The sequence below is a fragment of the Dipodomys spectabilis genome, unplaced genomic scaffold (assembly GCF_019054845.1).
Source record: "Dipodomys spectabilis isolate Male_0828 unplaced genomic scaffold, ASM1905484v1 ptg000363l, whole genome shotgun sequence".
In the NCBI taxonomy this organism is placed as follows: Eukaryota; Metazoa; Chordata; class Mammalia; order Rodentia; family Heteromyidae; genus Dipodomys; species Dipodomys spectabilis.
In genome coordinates, this window is record NW_024871040.1 from 2,545,566 (window position 1) to 2,561,931 (window position 16,366).

Here is a 16,366-nt window from a genome sequence, read left to right on the forward strand (position 1 = left end):
CTATTCCCCGCTACGGGGTCATCTCCTTCCAGAGGGCTCATCAGGTCCAGTCCGCCCTGAGTCTCCAGCCCCTGGGCAGGCCAGGTCAGAACCACGCCTCTTGCCTGGCGATTCAGCCAAGCACGTTATGCTTTGTTCCCAGAAGTAGGTTTTCGAAACGCCGCTCCCTCTCGGCTCCAGCTGTTTTCTTGCCAACACTAGAACACCAGGCGGCCGCAGCGCCCCCGGCGGCGTACCGTGGTCCAGGAAGGGAGTGCCCGCCACCACTGCCTACTCGACCTCCTCCCGGAACGCGGGAGCGTGCGCCCGTGCCTCACGCCCCTGTTCCTCGCCTCCGCGCTTCTGATTGGCTATGATGAGAGACGTCACGGGGAGGGCCCCGTCAGCCTCTGGGAGCTGCGACTTCGCGCGTGCGCAGTCGAAGAGCGCTGAGCGGAGTGGGAGGTGGCCGGCGGCTTCTCCCACGTCCGCCATTTTGTTGCTGTGGCTATTGCGAGCGGGCTTGGCAAAACTGCCTCGGGGTCTCTGCGTTTCTTGCAGTTTGGTGCTTTCGTGTGACGACGAGGGTCAGTGCAGACCTTTGGGGCTGCGGAGCTTGTACATTCCAGGCCGGGAGTCACTAAAGCCACCTCCGGTATTCTGGGCAGCCCAAGAACCCCCGGGCGGCCTCCGTTTACGGCTGCGCTTCGTCTACCCCGACCCCAGGGTCCTGTCCCTCTTTCCCCGGGCCGACTCTGTCCGCGAGGAGCTCCCGGAGCAGGCGGGCGGCAGCAGAGGATGCTGCGGACCCGGAGCCGAGAGGAAGGTCCCGGCCCAGCTCGCTAAGTTCTCCTCGAGGGGTGTGAAGAGGCCCGTTCTCGGCACCCGAGCCGCCTGCCGGCAAAGGCTTCCAGACAGGCAAGAGCAATCGCCGCCCAGACCCGCCGCCGAGCCCCCTCCCCGGCCCAACACCATGTCCTCCGCCAGGTTCGACTCCTCAGACCGCTCGGCTTGGTACATGGGGCCGGTGTCTCGCCAGGAGGCGCAGACTAGGCTCCAGGGCCAGCGCCACGGAATGTTCCTAGTCCGGGACTCCTCCACCTGCCCTGGAGACTATGTGCTATCGGTGTCCGAGAACTCTCGTGTCTCCCACTACATCATCAACTCCCTGCCCAACCGCCGTTTTAAGATCGGAGACCAGGAGTTTGACCATTTGCCGGCCTTGCTGGAGTTCTACAAGATCCACTACCTGGACACCACCACCCTGATCGAGCCAGCGCCCAGGTACGCGCGAACCCCTGCCCTTCTAGGGTGTACAACCTGCCCAGCCGCGGAGGAGGGCCGCGAATGGGGTTGGTTGAAGACCAGGGGGTGAGCTGGGGGGAGAATTGAATCCATTTTCCCCATTCCCAACCAAAAGGCCTTATTAAGAGAAGGTTAATGTCAGGATCTGGGTCACTGGATGAGAGTATGCTTTAAAAAAATATTGACGATGGTTGCATCGTTCAGTCGGACGCTTTTTTTGCCTTTTGTCACTTTGCCATAATACTAATGCAAAGGCTTTTTTTTTTTTTTTCAACTATCTTTTGGATCATAGACTTTGAGACTCCGAAGACAGTCGTGGCATGTCTCCTTCCCAGCCCCTCAAAAATTCACATTCACAAGTTTGAACATTATTTAAGGGTTTTGGATCCCCTTCAGATCTCTCAACTGCAGGTTTTAAGAACTGGGCTGCAGACTTTCCAACAATAGCCAAAATGAAAGTGCCTTAGCGTTTAGAAACAAAAATCTTTCATTGGAGTACCAGAACTATATATTGATATTCTGATGGCAAATTTGAAGCAACACCTCTTTTAATTTCAAAGTGGATCGTTTAATTGCAAAGAAAAGAGAAAGTGCCTTGCTATAGTGAGGACATTTTAAGGAAAATATGTATCTCCCCTCCCCCTAGGTGCACTAGAGGTAGTATGGTTAATTGACAAGGTGGAATGGTACTTAATTCTATACCAGTTCAGTTTTAAATATACTTTGCATATTAGTCTAGTAGTTTAACATAATTAAAAGTTAACCCAAAGTTAAGCTAGGCTTGGGGGTATACATCTGTAACCTCAGCACTCCAGAGGCTGTGGCAAGAAGGTTTGAAGCCAGCCTAAAATACAAGGAGACTGTCTCAAAAAACTGAAACAAGTTGGATCTGGTGACTGGTGCCTGTAATCCTTGCTACTCAAGAGGCTGTGAACTGAGCATCTCAGTTTGAAGCCAGCCCTGGTAGGAATGTCTGTAAAATTTTATCTCCAGTTAACCCATCAAAATGCAAGAAGTGGAACTGTGGTTCAAGTGTTGAACACAAAACCTCAGGGACAGCACCCAGACCATGGGTTCAAAGCCCCAGAACCAGTACCTCCCCAAAAAGGCATAAAACCAAAGTGACAACATTCCTTTTCCCAAGTCAAATGCATTATTTTATTTGATTATGTGTTAATTTGCCTCAGCGAATATTTTATCAGATTTTTTTTTTGTCTGGTCGTGGGGCCTGAACTCTGGGCCTGGGCGCTGTCCCACAACTCTTCAGCTCAAGGCTAGCGCTCTACCACTTGAGCCACAACGCCACTTCCGGCTTTTTTCTTTTTTCTTATGTGGTGCTGAGGAATCAAACCCAGGGCTTCATGCATGCAAGGCAAGCGCTCTACCACTGAGCCACCTTCCCAGCCCCTATCAGATTTATTTAAATGATAACAAGTTTGAATTGAAAATTTAAGATTTTTTTAATAACTAGAATTTTTACATTTGAAAAAGTTTAAAATATCTTAAAATATTTCACTGCCAAGTTTATTTCTTAAAACTCTTTTGGATGCTGGTACTGAGGCTAGAACTCAGGGCCTGACACTGTTCCTTAGCTTTTTCCATGCAAAGCTGGTACTCTACCATTTGAGTTGTAGTTCCACTTCTGGCTTTTTGCTGGTTAATTAAATATAAGAATCTCACAGACTTTACTGCCCTGGCTGTCTTTGAATAGTGATCCTCAGATTTTGGCCTCCTGAGTAGCTGTGATTACAGATGTAAGCCACCTGCTCTTGGCTTAAATTCCTATTTTAGAAGGATTCAGGGTTGATGTGGGTTGTTCATAGGATATTTCTGATTTTATGGAATTCCTAATGAAGTATTATTTTGAACTTTAAACATAAGCTATTGTAATTAATTAAGGTTGCTAAAAATATGAGTTGCTTCATTCAGTAGGGTGGAGTGAAGAAAAAAAGTTGTGATAGTATAATGACTAAGATTACTTGCTGCACTAAATAGACTTTAATGAGCAGAGAAAACGTTATAAATAAAATTCTATATAATAAAGATCATGACTCCAAGAATCTGATTAGTGAAACTTAAGCTGTGATAGTATAATGACTGAAATTACTTGCTGCACTAAATAGACTTTAATGAGCCAAGAAAACGTTATGAATAAAATTCTATATAACAAAGATCATGACTCCAAGAATCTGATTAGTGAAACTTGACAAGTTTTAATAAATGCTGGTAGATGCAGTTAACTTTGAACACAGTGTAATTCCAGTGCTAGGGGTTGGGTAGATCTTTAGAACCAACTGTAAGTGAATTGGTAATGTGTTTAACTAAATTGTCTCTAATTTGTAAAAGTGGATTACATAATTAATTTCAGACCTTTATTAAGCTGTGCTGTATGCAAGACAAGTGCTTTTGTCTGGTGACAGGTACTTTGAGTTGGCTTGATTTCTTTTAGAGGGAGAAAAAGGAATATCCTGCAGTGGCTTTCCACTGTCCACAAATCTAAATTTTCCTTACATATCTCTTCTCTGATACCACTTGTAATTGTTTGTCTTTGTTCCCTCATCGTCAGTGCAGTTCTACTAAACAGGCCACTTACTCCCTGGTAACCATCTTTACTTATACCTTTACTTTTTCAGGGGTGTTCCCTTTTCATTGATTGCTTCGCTCTACCTCTCTCTTCACCTATTGAAATCCTGTTCTTGGTCTGCTCACAAATAATAAGACTTTTCCCTGACCCTCTCCCTCGTATTCAGCTTTACTTGTTTCTGCTCAGTCTCTGCTCTCTGCCCCAGACATGTTGCTGGTTTTCATTTTCCCTGGTATCTAAAGATGATCACAGTGTTGGTTGAGTTGGATCTTGACAGGATTTACTTTGTTGTACTGCATATTTTTTTCTTTTTTCTTTTTTTTCCATTCGTGGGGCCTGAACTCTGGACCTGGGGGCTGTCCCTCAGCTCTTCAGCTCAAGGCTAGTGCTCTACCACTTGAGCCACAACACCACTTCCGTCTTTGTCTGCTTATGTGGTGCTAAGGAATGGAACCCAGGGCCTCATGCATACAAGGCAAGCACTCTACCACTTGAGCCACTGAGTCACTTCTGGTTCTCTGAGTAGTTTATTGGAGATAAGAGTCTCATGGACTTTCCTGCCTAGGCTGGCTTTGAACCGTGATCCTCAGATCTCAGCCTCCTGTGTAGCTAGGATTACAGGTGTGAGTCACCAGCACCCGGCAGTATTAACTTTTTATAGAAAGCTAATGGTTAAGTAAGTGGCGCTGTGGCTCAAGCGGTAGAGTGCTAACCTTGAACTGAAGAGCGGAGGGATAGCGCCCAAGCCCAGAGTTCAAGCCCCATGACCGACAAAAAGAAAGAAAGAAATCTAGTGGTTAAGTCAGGCACAGTGGTGCTCACCTTTACTCTCACCTTTATTCAGCGGTTTGAGGTGAAAGGATCACTCAGGCTTATGGATTTAAGATCAACCTGGGCTGTGTGTGTGTAGTGTTAATAGAGCCTTGGGTGTGTGTGGGGAGGGGGGGGGTGTTGCCAAACAGGAAGCTTGGTGTGTGTGTTTTTTTCATTCCATACAAGATACAATTAAGCAGCTTACCTTCTCGTAGATTAAAAATTGAGCTTTTAAAAATTAGTTGTGTGGCTGGGTGTTGATAGCTTATGCCTGTAATCCTAGCTACTCAGGAGGCTGAGATCTGAGGATCATGGTGCAAAGGCAGGATAGTCCATAAGACTGTTCTCTCCAATTAACTACCAGAAAACCAGGATTGGAGCTGTGGCTTGAAGTAGTAGTAGAGTGCTAGCCTTGCGCACAAAAGCTTAGAGATGGTGCCAGGTCTTGAGTTGAAGCTACATGACTAACCAAAAAAAAAAAAAAAAGCCGGGTGTCAGTGGCCCACTCATGTAATCCTAGCTACTCAGGAGGCTGAGATCTGAGGATCACGGTTCAAAGCCAGCCTGGGCAGGAAGCTCCGTGAGACTCTTATCTCCAATAAATCACTCAGAAAAATCGAAAGTGGCGTCGTGGCTCAAGTGGTAGAGCGCTCACCTTGAGCTGAAGAGCTGAGGGACAGCTCTTGAGGCCCAGCGTTCAGGCCCCACGACCGACCAAAAAAAAATCAGGTGTATGCTCCTTAGTATTTATTTATTTAGTTTTATATTATTTTTTGTTGTTGTTGTTGGTTGTGAGGTCCGAACACTGGGCCTAGGTTCAGTCCCCTCAGCTCTTCAGCTCAAGGCGAGCACTTTACCACTTGAGCCATGGTGCCACCTCCGTTTTTTTCTGCTTATGTGGTGCTGAGGAATCGAACCCAGGGCCTCATAGATGCAAGGCAAACACTATACCACCTTCCTAGCCCAACAACTTTTTTTCTTAGCTGAAGTTAATAACTAGTGTGTTTGACACAAGGTGAGAACTGATGCTCATACTGATCTACTCTGACCCTTTATATTAGAATGCTTTTTTTCTTTCTTTTCTTTTCTTTTTTTTGGTGGAGCTAGGGATAGAATTCAAGGTTACTACTGAGCTCTGTCCTCAGCCCTACAGTTGTTTTTTTGACAGTTTTAGGAATTGAACCCAGTGCCTTTTGTGTTCCAGGTAGGTGTTCTGCCATTGACCTGTAATATCCTCTTCCTCCAACCCTTGGAGTGTTATATTAGAGAATTATATTCCAGTGTAGGCGATTAACAGACATATTTTTTCCATTGTAGAACTTACATTTTCATGGAGATGATAGTCTAAACAAGACAAAAACAAAATACAAACAAATGCTACAGAAAGAATAAACCGCTAAGTAACCGTGTCTCATGCCTTTAATGCCTATAGGCGTAGAGTTGAAGATTGCAGTTTGAAGCCAGCCCAGGCAGGGAAATCTGTGAATTACTAAAAAACAACAAAAGCCCTAAGTAGAGCTATGGCTCAAGTGGTAGAGCTAGCCTTGAACAAACAAAAAAACGTCAAGAACAGCTCCCAGGGCCTGAGTTCAAGCCTCTAGATCCCCCCCACCTCCACGTGCACGAGAGTAAACCTAGGTTGAGATAACACGAGAAATGGTTTACCTGAGAGAGGATCAGAGAAAGCAAGAAGGTAAGACCTAAAGGTATATAAGGGGGGCAGGCCATAGGAAGGATTGGGCTGAGTGGAGGGGAAGAGCCTTGAGAAAGAGGAATGTATGTATGTATGTATGTATTTAGTGCTGGTTCTGGGGTTTGGACTCAGGGCCTAGGTGAGCTTTTATTTTGCTAAAGGCTAGTTAGTGCTCTACCACTTAAGCCATAGCTCCACTTCTGGCTTTTGGAGAGTGTTATTTGGAGATAATAGTTTCGCTGGGCTGTCTGGGCTGTTCTTCCAATCACAATCCTCAGATCTTAGCCTCCTGAGTAGCCAGGATTACAGGTATGAGCCACCAGCATCCTACTCAAGATTTTTCTTTTTCCTTTTTTTCTTTTTCTTTTTGCCAGTCCTGGGGCTTGAACTCAGGACCTGGTCACTGTCCCTGAGCTGCTTTGCTCAAGGCTAGCACTCTACCACTTGGGCCCCTGTGCTACTTCCAGCTTTTTCTGTTTATGTGGTACTGAGGAATCGAACCGGGGCTTCATGCATGCTAGGATAGCACTCTACCACTGAGCCACACTCCCAGCCCTGTGCATTTCTCTTGGACAGTGTTATCTCTAGTCTCCTTAATATTTTAAGATGTAGTAAGTAACAAACTCAAAATAAAAGGTGTGGTGGCAAAGCTTGTAATCCTAGCTACTTAGGAGGCTGAGATTGGGAGGTTCACCATTTGACACCAGACTTAACAAAAAAAGTACACAAGACTCATCGCAACTAATAAAAACCTGGTTCAGTGGTTGTGCGCCTGTTGTATAAGCCACATTTGAAGCTTAAGTAAAGATTATAGCCTAGGTCTACCTGGGCAAAAAGTAAGACCCTATTTGAAAAGTTGGTTAGTGGAGTAGCTCATGTGGTAGAATGCCTGCTTAGCAAGTAGGAGGTCCTAAGTTCAAACCTCAGTCTGGGCTGGGAATGTGGCTTAGTGGTAGAGTAACACATAAGCAAAAAGCCAGAAGTAGCACTGTGACTCAAATAGTAGAGTACTACCCTTGAGCAAAAGAAGCTCAGAGACAATGCTCAGGCCCTGAGTTCAAGTCCCTGGACTGGCAAAAACAAAAAAACAAAAAACCCTCAATACTGCCAAAAAAAAAAAGGGAAAAGAAAGGGAACTAAAATAGGACCAAAGACTTGGCTCAGATAGAATTCCAGCTCTGGTGGGAGAGAACTAGAAAAGAATGCTTAGTCTAACCTGAGAACCCTGAGAGGGAACCCTCAGATTCATACAGCAGGCCCCTTTCCAGGCCTTCTTCCCACAGCCCTTATTCTAAATAGTTGAGTTATCAAATCTGACTTCCATAATTGTGACTAAGAAAGGATTTCCACTATTTTGTCAACATAGAATTTATTTCTATGAGTAAACCCCTTTTAATTCAATTCAAGTGAGATATAAGAACATTATCCTGGCTGGGAAGGAGACTCAGTGGTAGAGTGCTTGCCTTGCATACTTGAGGCCCTGGGTTCAATTCCTCAGCACCACGTATGCAGAAAAAAATAAAGCTGGAAGTGACGATATGGCTCAAGTGGTAGAGCACTAGCCTTGAGCTGAATAGCTGAGGGACAGTGCCCAGGCCCAGAGTTCAGGCCCCATGACTGGACCCCCCCCCCAAAAAAAAAAAAAAAAAAAAAAGAACATTATCCTTAGGCCAGGAGTAGAAACTTGACCTGTTAGAGTTGTTTTCTATAGATCCTGTTTAAGTGAGGTTTTTTGGGGGGAAGGAGGATAGACAAGGAGGGAGGTTAATTCTAAACTCTGGGCTAGGTTGTTTATAAGAGCCATTAAGGCTTTAGCCTTATTTTATTTTTTTCTGGTAAATAAATTGGGGTATAGATTATCCTGACCTAAGATCATAAAAGCTAAAGTGGGACCACCAGACATGTGTCAGCTTATCTGGAGTGACAGCTAAGAACATAACAGAAGTGGAAGAATGGCAAGGTGAAGAGGCTTCTAAGATGTATCATGTGGCACACAGGGGCTTTATTTTGTTAGAGTAACAACACAAACTCAGGTTTGAACTTAGGACCTCACACTTGCTAGGCAGGTACTCCTACCACTAGAGCTATTCCTATAGTTACTATTCAGGTAAGGTTTTTATTTTCTTGCCCAGACTGCCCTGGATTATGATTCTCATCCTACTTTATACCTCCTGCATAGTTGGAATCACAGGCATAGTTTTTTTTCCTTGAGATGGAGTCTTACCTTTAGCCCAGGTTATTCCTAACAGTCTTTTTTTTTGGGGGGGGGGGGGGGGGGAAGGACCGGTCATGGGGACTGAACTCTGGGCCTGGACGCTGTCCCTCAGCTCTTCAGCTCAAGGCTAGCGCTCTACCACTTGAGCCACAGCACCACTTCCGGCTTTTTTCTTTTTTGCTTATGTGGTGCTGAGGAATCGAACCCAGGGCCTCAGGCATGCAAGGCAAGCGCTCTACCACTGAGCCACCTTCCCAGCCCTCTTTTTTTTTTTTTTTTGTCAGTCGTGTGGCTTGAACTCTGGGCTTGGGCACTGTCCCTCAGCTCTTCAGCTCAAGGCGAGCACTCTACCGCTTGAGCCACAGCGCCATTTCCAGTTTTCTAGTGGTTTATTGGAGATAAGAGTCTCATGGACTTTCTTTGCCGGGGCTGGCTTTGAACCACAGCCTCCTTAGTAGCTAGGATTACAGGCGTGGTGTGTGTGTGTGTGTGTGTGTGTGTGTGTGTGTGTGTGTGTGTGTGTGTGTGTGTGTGTGTGTGTGTGTGTGTGTGTGTGTGTGTGTGTGTGTGTGTGTGTGTGTGTGTGTGTGTGTGTGTGTGTGTGTGTGTGTTGTAGGGCTTGAACTCTGAGCCTGGGCGCTGTCCCTCAGCTCTTCAGCTTAAGGCTAGCACTCTACCACTTGAGCCACACCACTTCTGGCTTTTTCTGTTTATATGGTGCTGAGGAATCGGACCCAGGGCCTTATGCATGTGAGGAAAGCGCTCTATGACTGAGCCACCTTCCCAGCCCCTCTCACTGAGCTTTTGCTTACAACTGGCACTGTCACTTGAGCCACACTTCCAACTTCCCACTTTTTAAAAAAAATTTTTTTTGCTGGTCCTAGGGCTTGAACTCTGCCTGGGCAGAACTCTTCAGGGCTCCTTTTGCTCATGTGCTAGCCTTGAGCCACAGTGCTACTTCCAGCTTTTTCTGTGATTAATTGAAAATAAGAGTCTCATAGGTGCCTGGCACTGGTGGCTCACACCTGGAATCCTAGTTACTCAGGAGGCCAAGATCTCAGGATGGTGGTTAAAAGCCAGCCCAGGCAGGAAAGTCTGTGACACTCTGATCTTTAATAAACTACTCAGAAAAAGCTGGAAATGATGCTGTGGCTTAGGTGGTAGAGCACTAACCTTGAACAAAAGAAGCTCTTGGGGCCAGAGCCCAGGTGAGGCCAGGGCAAAAAAAGAGTCTCATGGTCTTTTCTGCCTGCGTTGGCGTCAAACTGGGATCCCCAGATCCCAGCCTTCTGAGTAGCTAGGATCACAGGCATGAGATACCAGTGTCCGGCCAATTTCCCACTTTTTGCTGGTTAATTGGAGATAAGAGTTTTTCCATTAGGGCTGGGAAGGTGGCTCAGTGGTAGAGCACTTGCCTTGCATGCTTGAGGCCCTGGGTTCGATTCTTCAGCACCAAATAAGAAAAAAGCCGGAAGTGGCGCTGTGGCTCAAGTGGTAGAGTGCTAGCCTTGAGCTGAAGAGCTGAGGGACAGCGCCCAGGCCCAGAGTTCAGGCCCCACGACCGGACCCAAAAAAAAAAAAAAGGTTTTTCCATTGGGCTAGCTTTGAACCTTGATTCTCAGAGCTCAGCCTCTTGAGTAGCTAGGATTTTAGGCATAGTCATGTCCCAGTTATTCAACAATGTCCTCATAGTGGGGGGAAAATCATTTATAACCAATAAGTACGTATAATCAAGGGATTGGGTTGCATACTAATAAAACTTTACTTATAAAACCAGGCAGTGATGGGGCTGGGAAGGTGGCTCAGTGGTAGAGCGCTTACTTTGCATACCTGAGGCCCTGGGTTCTATTCCTCAGCACCACATAAAGAAAAAAGCCGGAAATGGCACTGTGGTTCAAGTGGTAGAGCGTTAGCCTTGAGCTGAAGAGCTGAGGGACAGCACCCAGGCCCAGAGTTCAGGCCCCACGTCCGGACCCAAAACAAAAAACAAAAAAAAACCAGGCAGTGGGCCTATGAACCAGACTTAAGAGATATTTTTTGTATGGTGTAAAAGGATTGTTACTACTACTTTTTTTTTTCTTTTTCTTTTTCTTTTCTTTTTTGGTTAGTCATGGGACTTGGACTCAGGGCCTGGATACTGTCCCAGAGCTCTTTTGCCCAAGGCTAGCACTCTGCCACTTTGAACCACAACTCCACTTACAGGTATTTTTGTTTTTTTTTTTGTTTGTGCCAATCCTCGGGCTTGAACTCAGGGTCTGGGCACTGTCCCTGAGTTCTTTTGCTCAAGGTTAGCACTCTACCACTTTAGCCACAGTGCCAATTCCAGCTTTTTCTGTTTATGTTATACTGAGCAAGCAAACCCAGGGCTTCATGTATTCTAGGCAAGCACTCTATCACGAAGCCACATTCCCAGCCCATTCACTCCAGTTTTTGAGTGGTTAATTGGAGATAAGAGTCTCATGGGACTTTTCTGCCAGAGCTACCTCGGAACCCCAATCCTCAGATCTCAGCCTTCTGATTAGCTAGGATTACAGACATGAGTCGCTGGCACCCAACTTTATTTCTCTCTCTCTCTCTCTCTCTCTGTCTCTCTCTCTCTCTCTGTCTCACTTTCTTTTTGTTTGAGACTGGGACTTGACTTCATATCTGATGCTTTTGTTCATTGGCTTGCATTCTACTGAGCCATACCTCCAACCCAGTTACATTTTAAAGGGTTGAAAAAAAATGTGATAAAGACCAAATGTAACCTGCAGAGCCTAAAATACGTACCATGTGGCTCTTCACAAAGTTCACCAATTAGAAGGCTTTGGCCAGCAAAGCACCTGATTTATGCCTCTGGGAACAAGTAGTGTGCTCAATGGGTTGTTAGGGGGATGTGAGAGGGAACATTGGAGCCTTTGGAACTCTTTCTAATAATAACAAATATATTTGTCAACAAAATGAACTTCAAGAGGGCTAGTCTTTTTTTGGATTACCTACTTGGCTTATTCACCTTTATTGAAACCCACCGTGTATGTGTGTGTGTGTGTGTGTGTGTGTACACATGTGTGTGCGTGTGTACGTGTGTGTATGTGTACCCACGCTGGTACTTGAACCCAGAACCATGGCATTATCCTTTAACTTTTTTTTTTCTGCCAGTCCTGGGCACTGTCCCTGAGCTTCTTTTGCACAAGGCTAGCACTCTGCCACTTGAGCCACAGCACCACTTCTGGCTTTTTCTGTGTAGTGGTACTGAGGAATCAAATCTAGGGATTCGTGCCTGCTAGGCAAGCATTCTTACCACCAAGCCACATTCCCAGCCCTATCCTTTAATTATTTTACTCAAGGCTAGTATTCTTACCACTTGAGCCACAGCTCCACTTCTAGTTTTCTGGTTAATTGGATAATTGACCATTTATTATAATTATATTAATAAATGTATAAATAATTTATACTAATAAATTAAACACTTTTCTGGTTAATTGGAGCTAGGAGTCTCAAGGAAGCCAGCACCGGTCCTAGTGGTTCTTGCCTGAAATCCTAGCTACTCAGGAGACTGAGATCTGAGGATCATGGTTCAAAGCCACCCTGGGCAGGATAGCCTGTGAGACTCTTATCTCCAATTAACCACTAGAAAACCGGAAGTGGCACTGTGGCTCAAATGGTAGAGCGCATGCCTTAAGCTGAAGAGTGCAGGAACAGCACCCAAGCCCAGAATTCAAGCCTCACAACTGACAAAAAAGAGAGAGAAAGAGGGGCTGGGAAGGTGGCTCAGTGGTAGAGTGCTTGCCTTGCATGCCTGAGGCCCTGGGTTCGATTCCTCATCACCACATAAGCAAAAAGAAAAAAGCCGGAAGTGGCACTGTGGCTCAAGTGGTAGAGTGCTAGCCTTGAGCTGAAGAGCTGAGGGACAGTGCGCAGGCCCAGAGTTCAGGCCCCATGACTGGACCCAAAAAAAAAAAAGAGAGAGAAAGAGTCTCAAGGACTTTCCTGCCTGGGCTGGCTTTGAACTGTGATCCTCGATCTCAGCTTCCTTAGTAGCTAGGATAACAGGCATGAGCCACTGGTGCTTGGCTAGAGCTATTTTTAATTATACAAATGCTATAATAAAATACCCTTGAGTGAGTTCTTAAATAGAACTGATTGTGCCATTAGTAAAGTGTCAACCTGTTACTCAGCAAATTTTTCACAAAATCACTGTGGCTCTTGAAATAGAAACAAAGATGTACAGTAAGGGTGGTAAGTGTGTTCAGTCAACCTCCTATGCTGATTTGTTATCAAGAGTTGTGAATATTATGGACACATTATCACACAAGTTCTCTAAAAGGTGCAGTTTGTGCCTGAGACTAATTTCCGTAAATGTTATAAGTTGAGGACTCTAGAACCAAACTTCCTGGGTTTGACTCCTTTCTCTATAAAAATGATTTGACTTCCTCATCTATAAAGAGGATAACTATCTCTCAGGATTGCTGTGAGGATTAAGTAATCAAAAGCTACAAACCACTGGATGTGGTGGCAGGACTGTAATCCTGGTTCTCAAGAGGTTGAGGCAGGAGGATGGTGTGTTTGAGACCAGCCTGAGCTACATAGTGAAACCCCTATCTCAATCTAAAAAAGTCCTGTCAATAGTATCTAGAATCACTGTTTTAGCTCATTATTGCTGCTCCTACTGTCATTTTTTCAGATAGATCTGTATTAAGCATTTACTCTTGGCTAATGAGAAACAAGGGCTTTTGGAGTTTTTAAGAAATTAGTTATTTACATTAGAGAAGCATAAAGGTTTTGCCAAATTTTAGAAGGCAATTAGCAATACATAACAAAGTCTATAAATATGTTCATCTTTTTTTTTTGTCAGTCGTGGGGCTTGAACTCTGGGCCTGGGCGCTGTCCCTCAGCTCTTCAGCTCAAGGCGAGCGCTCTACCACTTGAGCTACAGCGCCACTTCCGGTTTTCTGGTGGTTTATTGGAGATAGGAGTCTCACGGTCTCTCCTGCCCGGGCTGGCTTTGAACCGCGATCCTCAGATCTCAGCCTCCTGAGTAGCTAGGATTACAGGCGTGAGCCACCAGCGCCTGGCTATGTTCATCTTCTTTTAAATCTAATAATTCTAGTGTAGAGAAAATAAGCTCATGGAATTACACCTAGAGTATAGTTCAGTGGTAGGGTGCATGTGAAGAATGCTCAAGACTGTGGGTTCAGTCTCCAGCACAAGAGAAGAAAATGTGTTGTTTTTTTTTTTTTAAGTTTATTTATTTATTTAGTTATTTTTTATTTTTTTTGTCGGTTATGGGGCTTGAACTCTGGGCCTGGGCGCTGTCCCTGAGCTCTTCAGCTCAAAGTTAGTGCTCTATCTCTTGAGCCACAGCGCCACTTCCGGCCTTTTTCTTTTCTGTGGTGCTGAGGATTTGAACCCAGGGCCTCATGCTTGTGAGGCAAGGACTCCACCACTGAGCCGCCTTCCCAGCCTAGGAGCATAAGTTTTTTTTTTTTTTTTTTTTTATTGTAAAGCTACTATACAGAGGGTTACAGTTACATGAGTGAGGTTATGAGTACACTTCCTCTTGAACATTGTTACCCCCTCCATTGTTTTCCCCCTACCATCCTCTCCCTCCCTCCCTTCCCCGAGGTTCTTTTTTTTTTTTTTTTTTTTGATTGTGATTAAGTGATTACATAATTTCAAAGTCACAAGTTCATTCTAACTTCCCTGGAGCAAATTGTCTACCACAGTCTGTAATATATAACAGTGTTCACATGTTATATACCATATTTGTGATCAGCAGCATGAGGATATTTAGTAGTGGTTCAACCAGATGAGCGGGAGTTCTTTGTTTCTTAAGTCCTGTTAGTTTTGTCGTATCACCTAACCTTTTGGATTTAGCATCCACTTATGAGGGAGACCATGTACCATTTGTCTCTTCGTTCTTGGCTTACCTCGCTCAACATGATTCCTTCTAGCTCCATCCATTTCCCTGCAAATGCCATTATTTTGTCATTTCTAATGGCTGCATAATATTCCATTGTGTATAGATACCACAATTTTTGGATCCATTCATCTGTGGTGGGGCACCTAGGTTGTTTCCATATCCTAGCTATTGCGAACAGTGCTGCAATAAACATGGAGGTGCACGTGTCCTTGTATATTGGTTCCTGTTGTTCAGGGTAGATGCCTAGAAGTGGTATGACTCCTAGAGTATAGTTCAGTGGTAGGGTGCATGTGAAGAATGCTCAAGACTGTGGGTTCAGTTTCCAGCACAAGAGAAGAAAATGTGTTTAAAAGGGCTTCTTGGAGCTAGGTTCCAGTGGCTCGTGCTTAGCTACTTTGAGGATCCAGGTTCAAGGTCAGCCTGGGCAGAAAAATCCATGAAACTGTTACCCCCAATTAACCACAAGAAAATTGGAAGTGAAGCAGTGGCTCAAGTGGTATAGCTCTAGCCTTGAGCACAAAAGCTCAAAGACAGCACCCAGGCCCAGAGGTCAAGCTCCAGGACCAGCAAAAAAAGGGCTCAGTGGCTCCTCTGTAATCCTTGCTACTATCACAGTTCAAAGCTAGGCTTAGCAGAAATGTCTATGAAACTCTTAACTCAAATTAAACCACCCCCTCAAAAAAAAAAAAGTGGAAGTGGAGCTGTGGCTCAAGTGGTAAGTGTGCTAGCTAGTCTTGAGCACAAAAGCTCAGGGACAGCATCCAAGCCTTGAGTTCAGGGCCCAGGACTTACAACACTGATGGTTACATAGGAAGATTTAGAAAAACTGACTGTCCAGAGATGCTTCATTACACAGAATGAAATGTCACAGATATATACAGGACTTTTTTTTTAAACTGGTTGTCGGGCTTGAACTCTGGGCCTGGGAGCTATCCCTCAGTTCTTCAGCACAAGGCTAGTGCTGTACCACTTGAGCGACGGTGCCACTTTTGGCTTTTTCTGCTTATGTGGTGCTTCGGAATCGAACCCAGGGCCTCATGCTTGCAAGGCAAGCACTCTACCACTGAGCCATCTTCCCAGTCCCACAGGACTCTTTTTTTTTGTCAGCCATGGGGCTTGAACTCTGGGCCTGGGCGCTGTCCCTCAGCTCTTCAGCTCAAGGCGAGCACTCTACCACTTGAGCTACAGCGCCACTTCCAGTTTTCTGGTGGTTTATTGGAGATAGGAGTCTCACGGTCTCTCCTGCCCGGGCTGGCTTTGAACTGTGATCCTCAGATCTCAGCCTCCTGAGTAGCTAGGATTACAGGCGTGAGCCACCAGCGCCCGGCCCACAGGACTCTTAAGAAAGCCATAAATTTGGCAGTGGGAAGGAAGAAAATGATAAAGATCATTGTAGTTTTTTTTTTCTGGTTCTGTGACTTGAACTCTCTTTTTTTTTTTTTTTTTTTTTTTTGTGACTTGAACTCTTAAACGCTCATCCTGGGTGCTGTCCCTGAGCTTCTTTTGCTCAAGGCTAGTGCTCTACTTGAACCATGGTGCCACTTCTGGCTTGTTCTGAGTAGTTAACTCCCCCCACACTTGGTCATTTGTGGAGCTTGAACTCTGGGCCTGGGCGCTGTCCTTCAGCTCTTCAGCTGAAGGCTAGTGCTCTACCACTTGAGCCAGAGAGCCACTTCCCATTTTCTGGTGGTTAATTGGAGTCTCACAGACTTTCCTGCCCAGGCTGGCTTTGAACCAAGATCCTTAGCATCCTGAGGAGCTGATTAAGGCCTGAGCCAGCAGCACCCAGCTTCCCCAAACATATCCTTTTTTTTTTTTTTTTTTTTGTCTCAGCAAGGCAATTTTCTTCTGTATAGGAATAAATAAGCATATCAT

The 16,366-nt window shown here is 45.3% G+C and overlaps 1 protein-coding gene across 1 annotated transcript in view; it reads left to right on the plus strand.

Moving 5' to 3' along the window:
- The first annotated feature begins 432 nt into the window (after positions 1-432).
- Positions 433-16,366, plus strand: part of Crkl (CRK like proto-oncogene, adaptor protein) — a 34,739-nt gene continuing 18,805 nt past the window's right edge. The window contains exon 1 of the mRNA XM_042666207.1: positions 433-1,263. Coding sequence (XP_042522141.1) covers positions 953-1,263 — 311 coding nt within the window. The 5' untranslated portion in view covers positions 433-952. The remainder of the gene's footprint in view (positions 1,264-16,366) is intronic.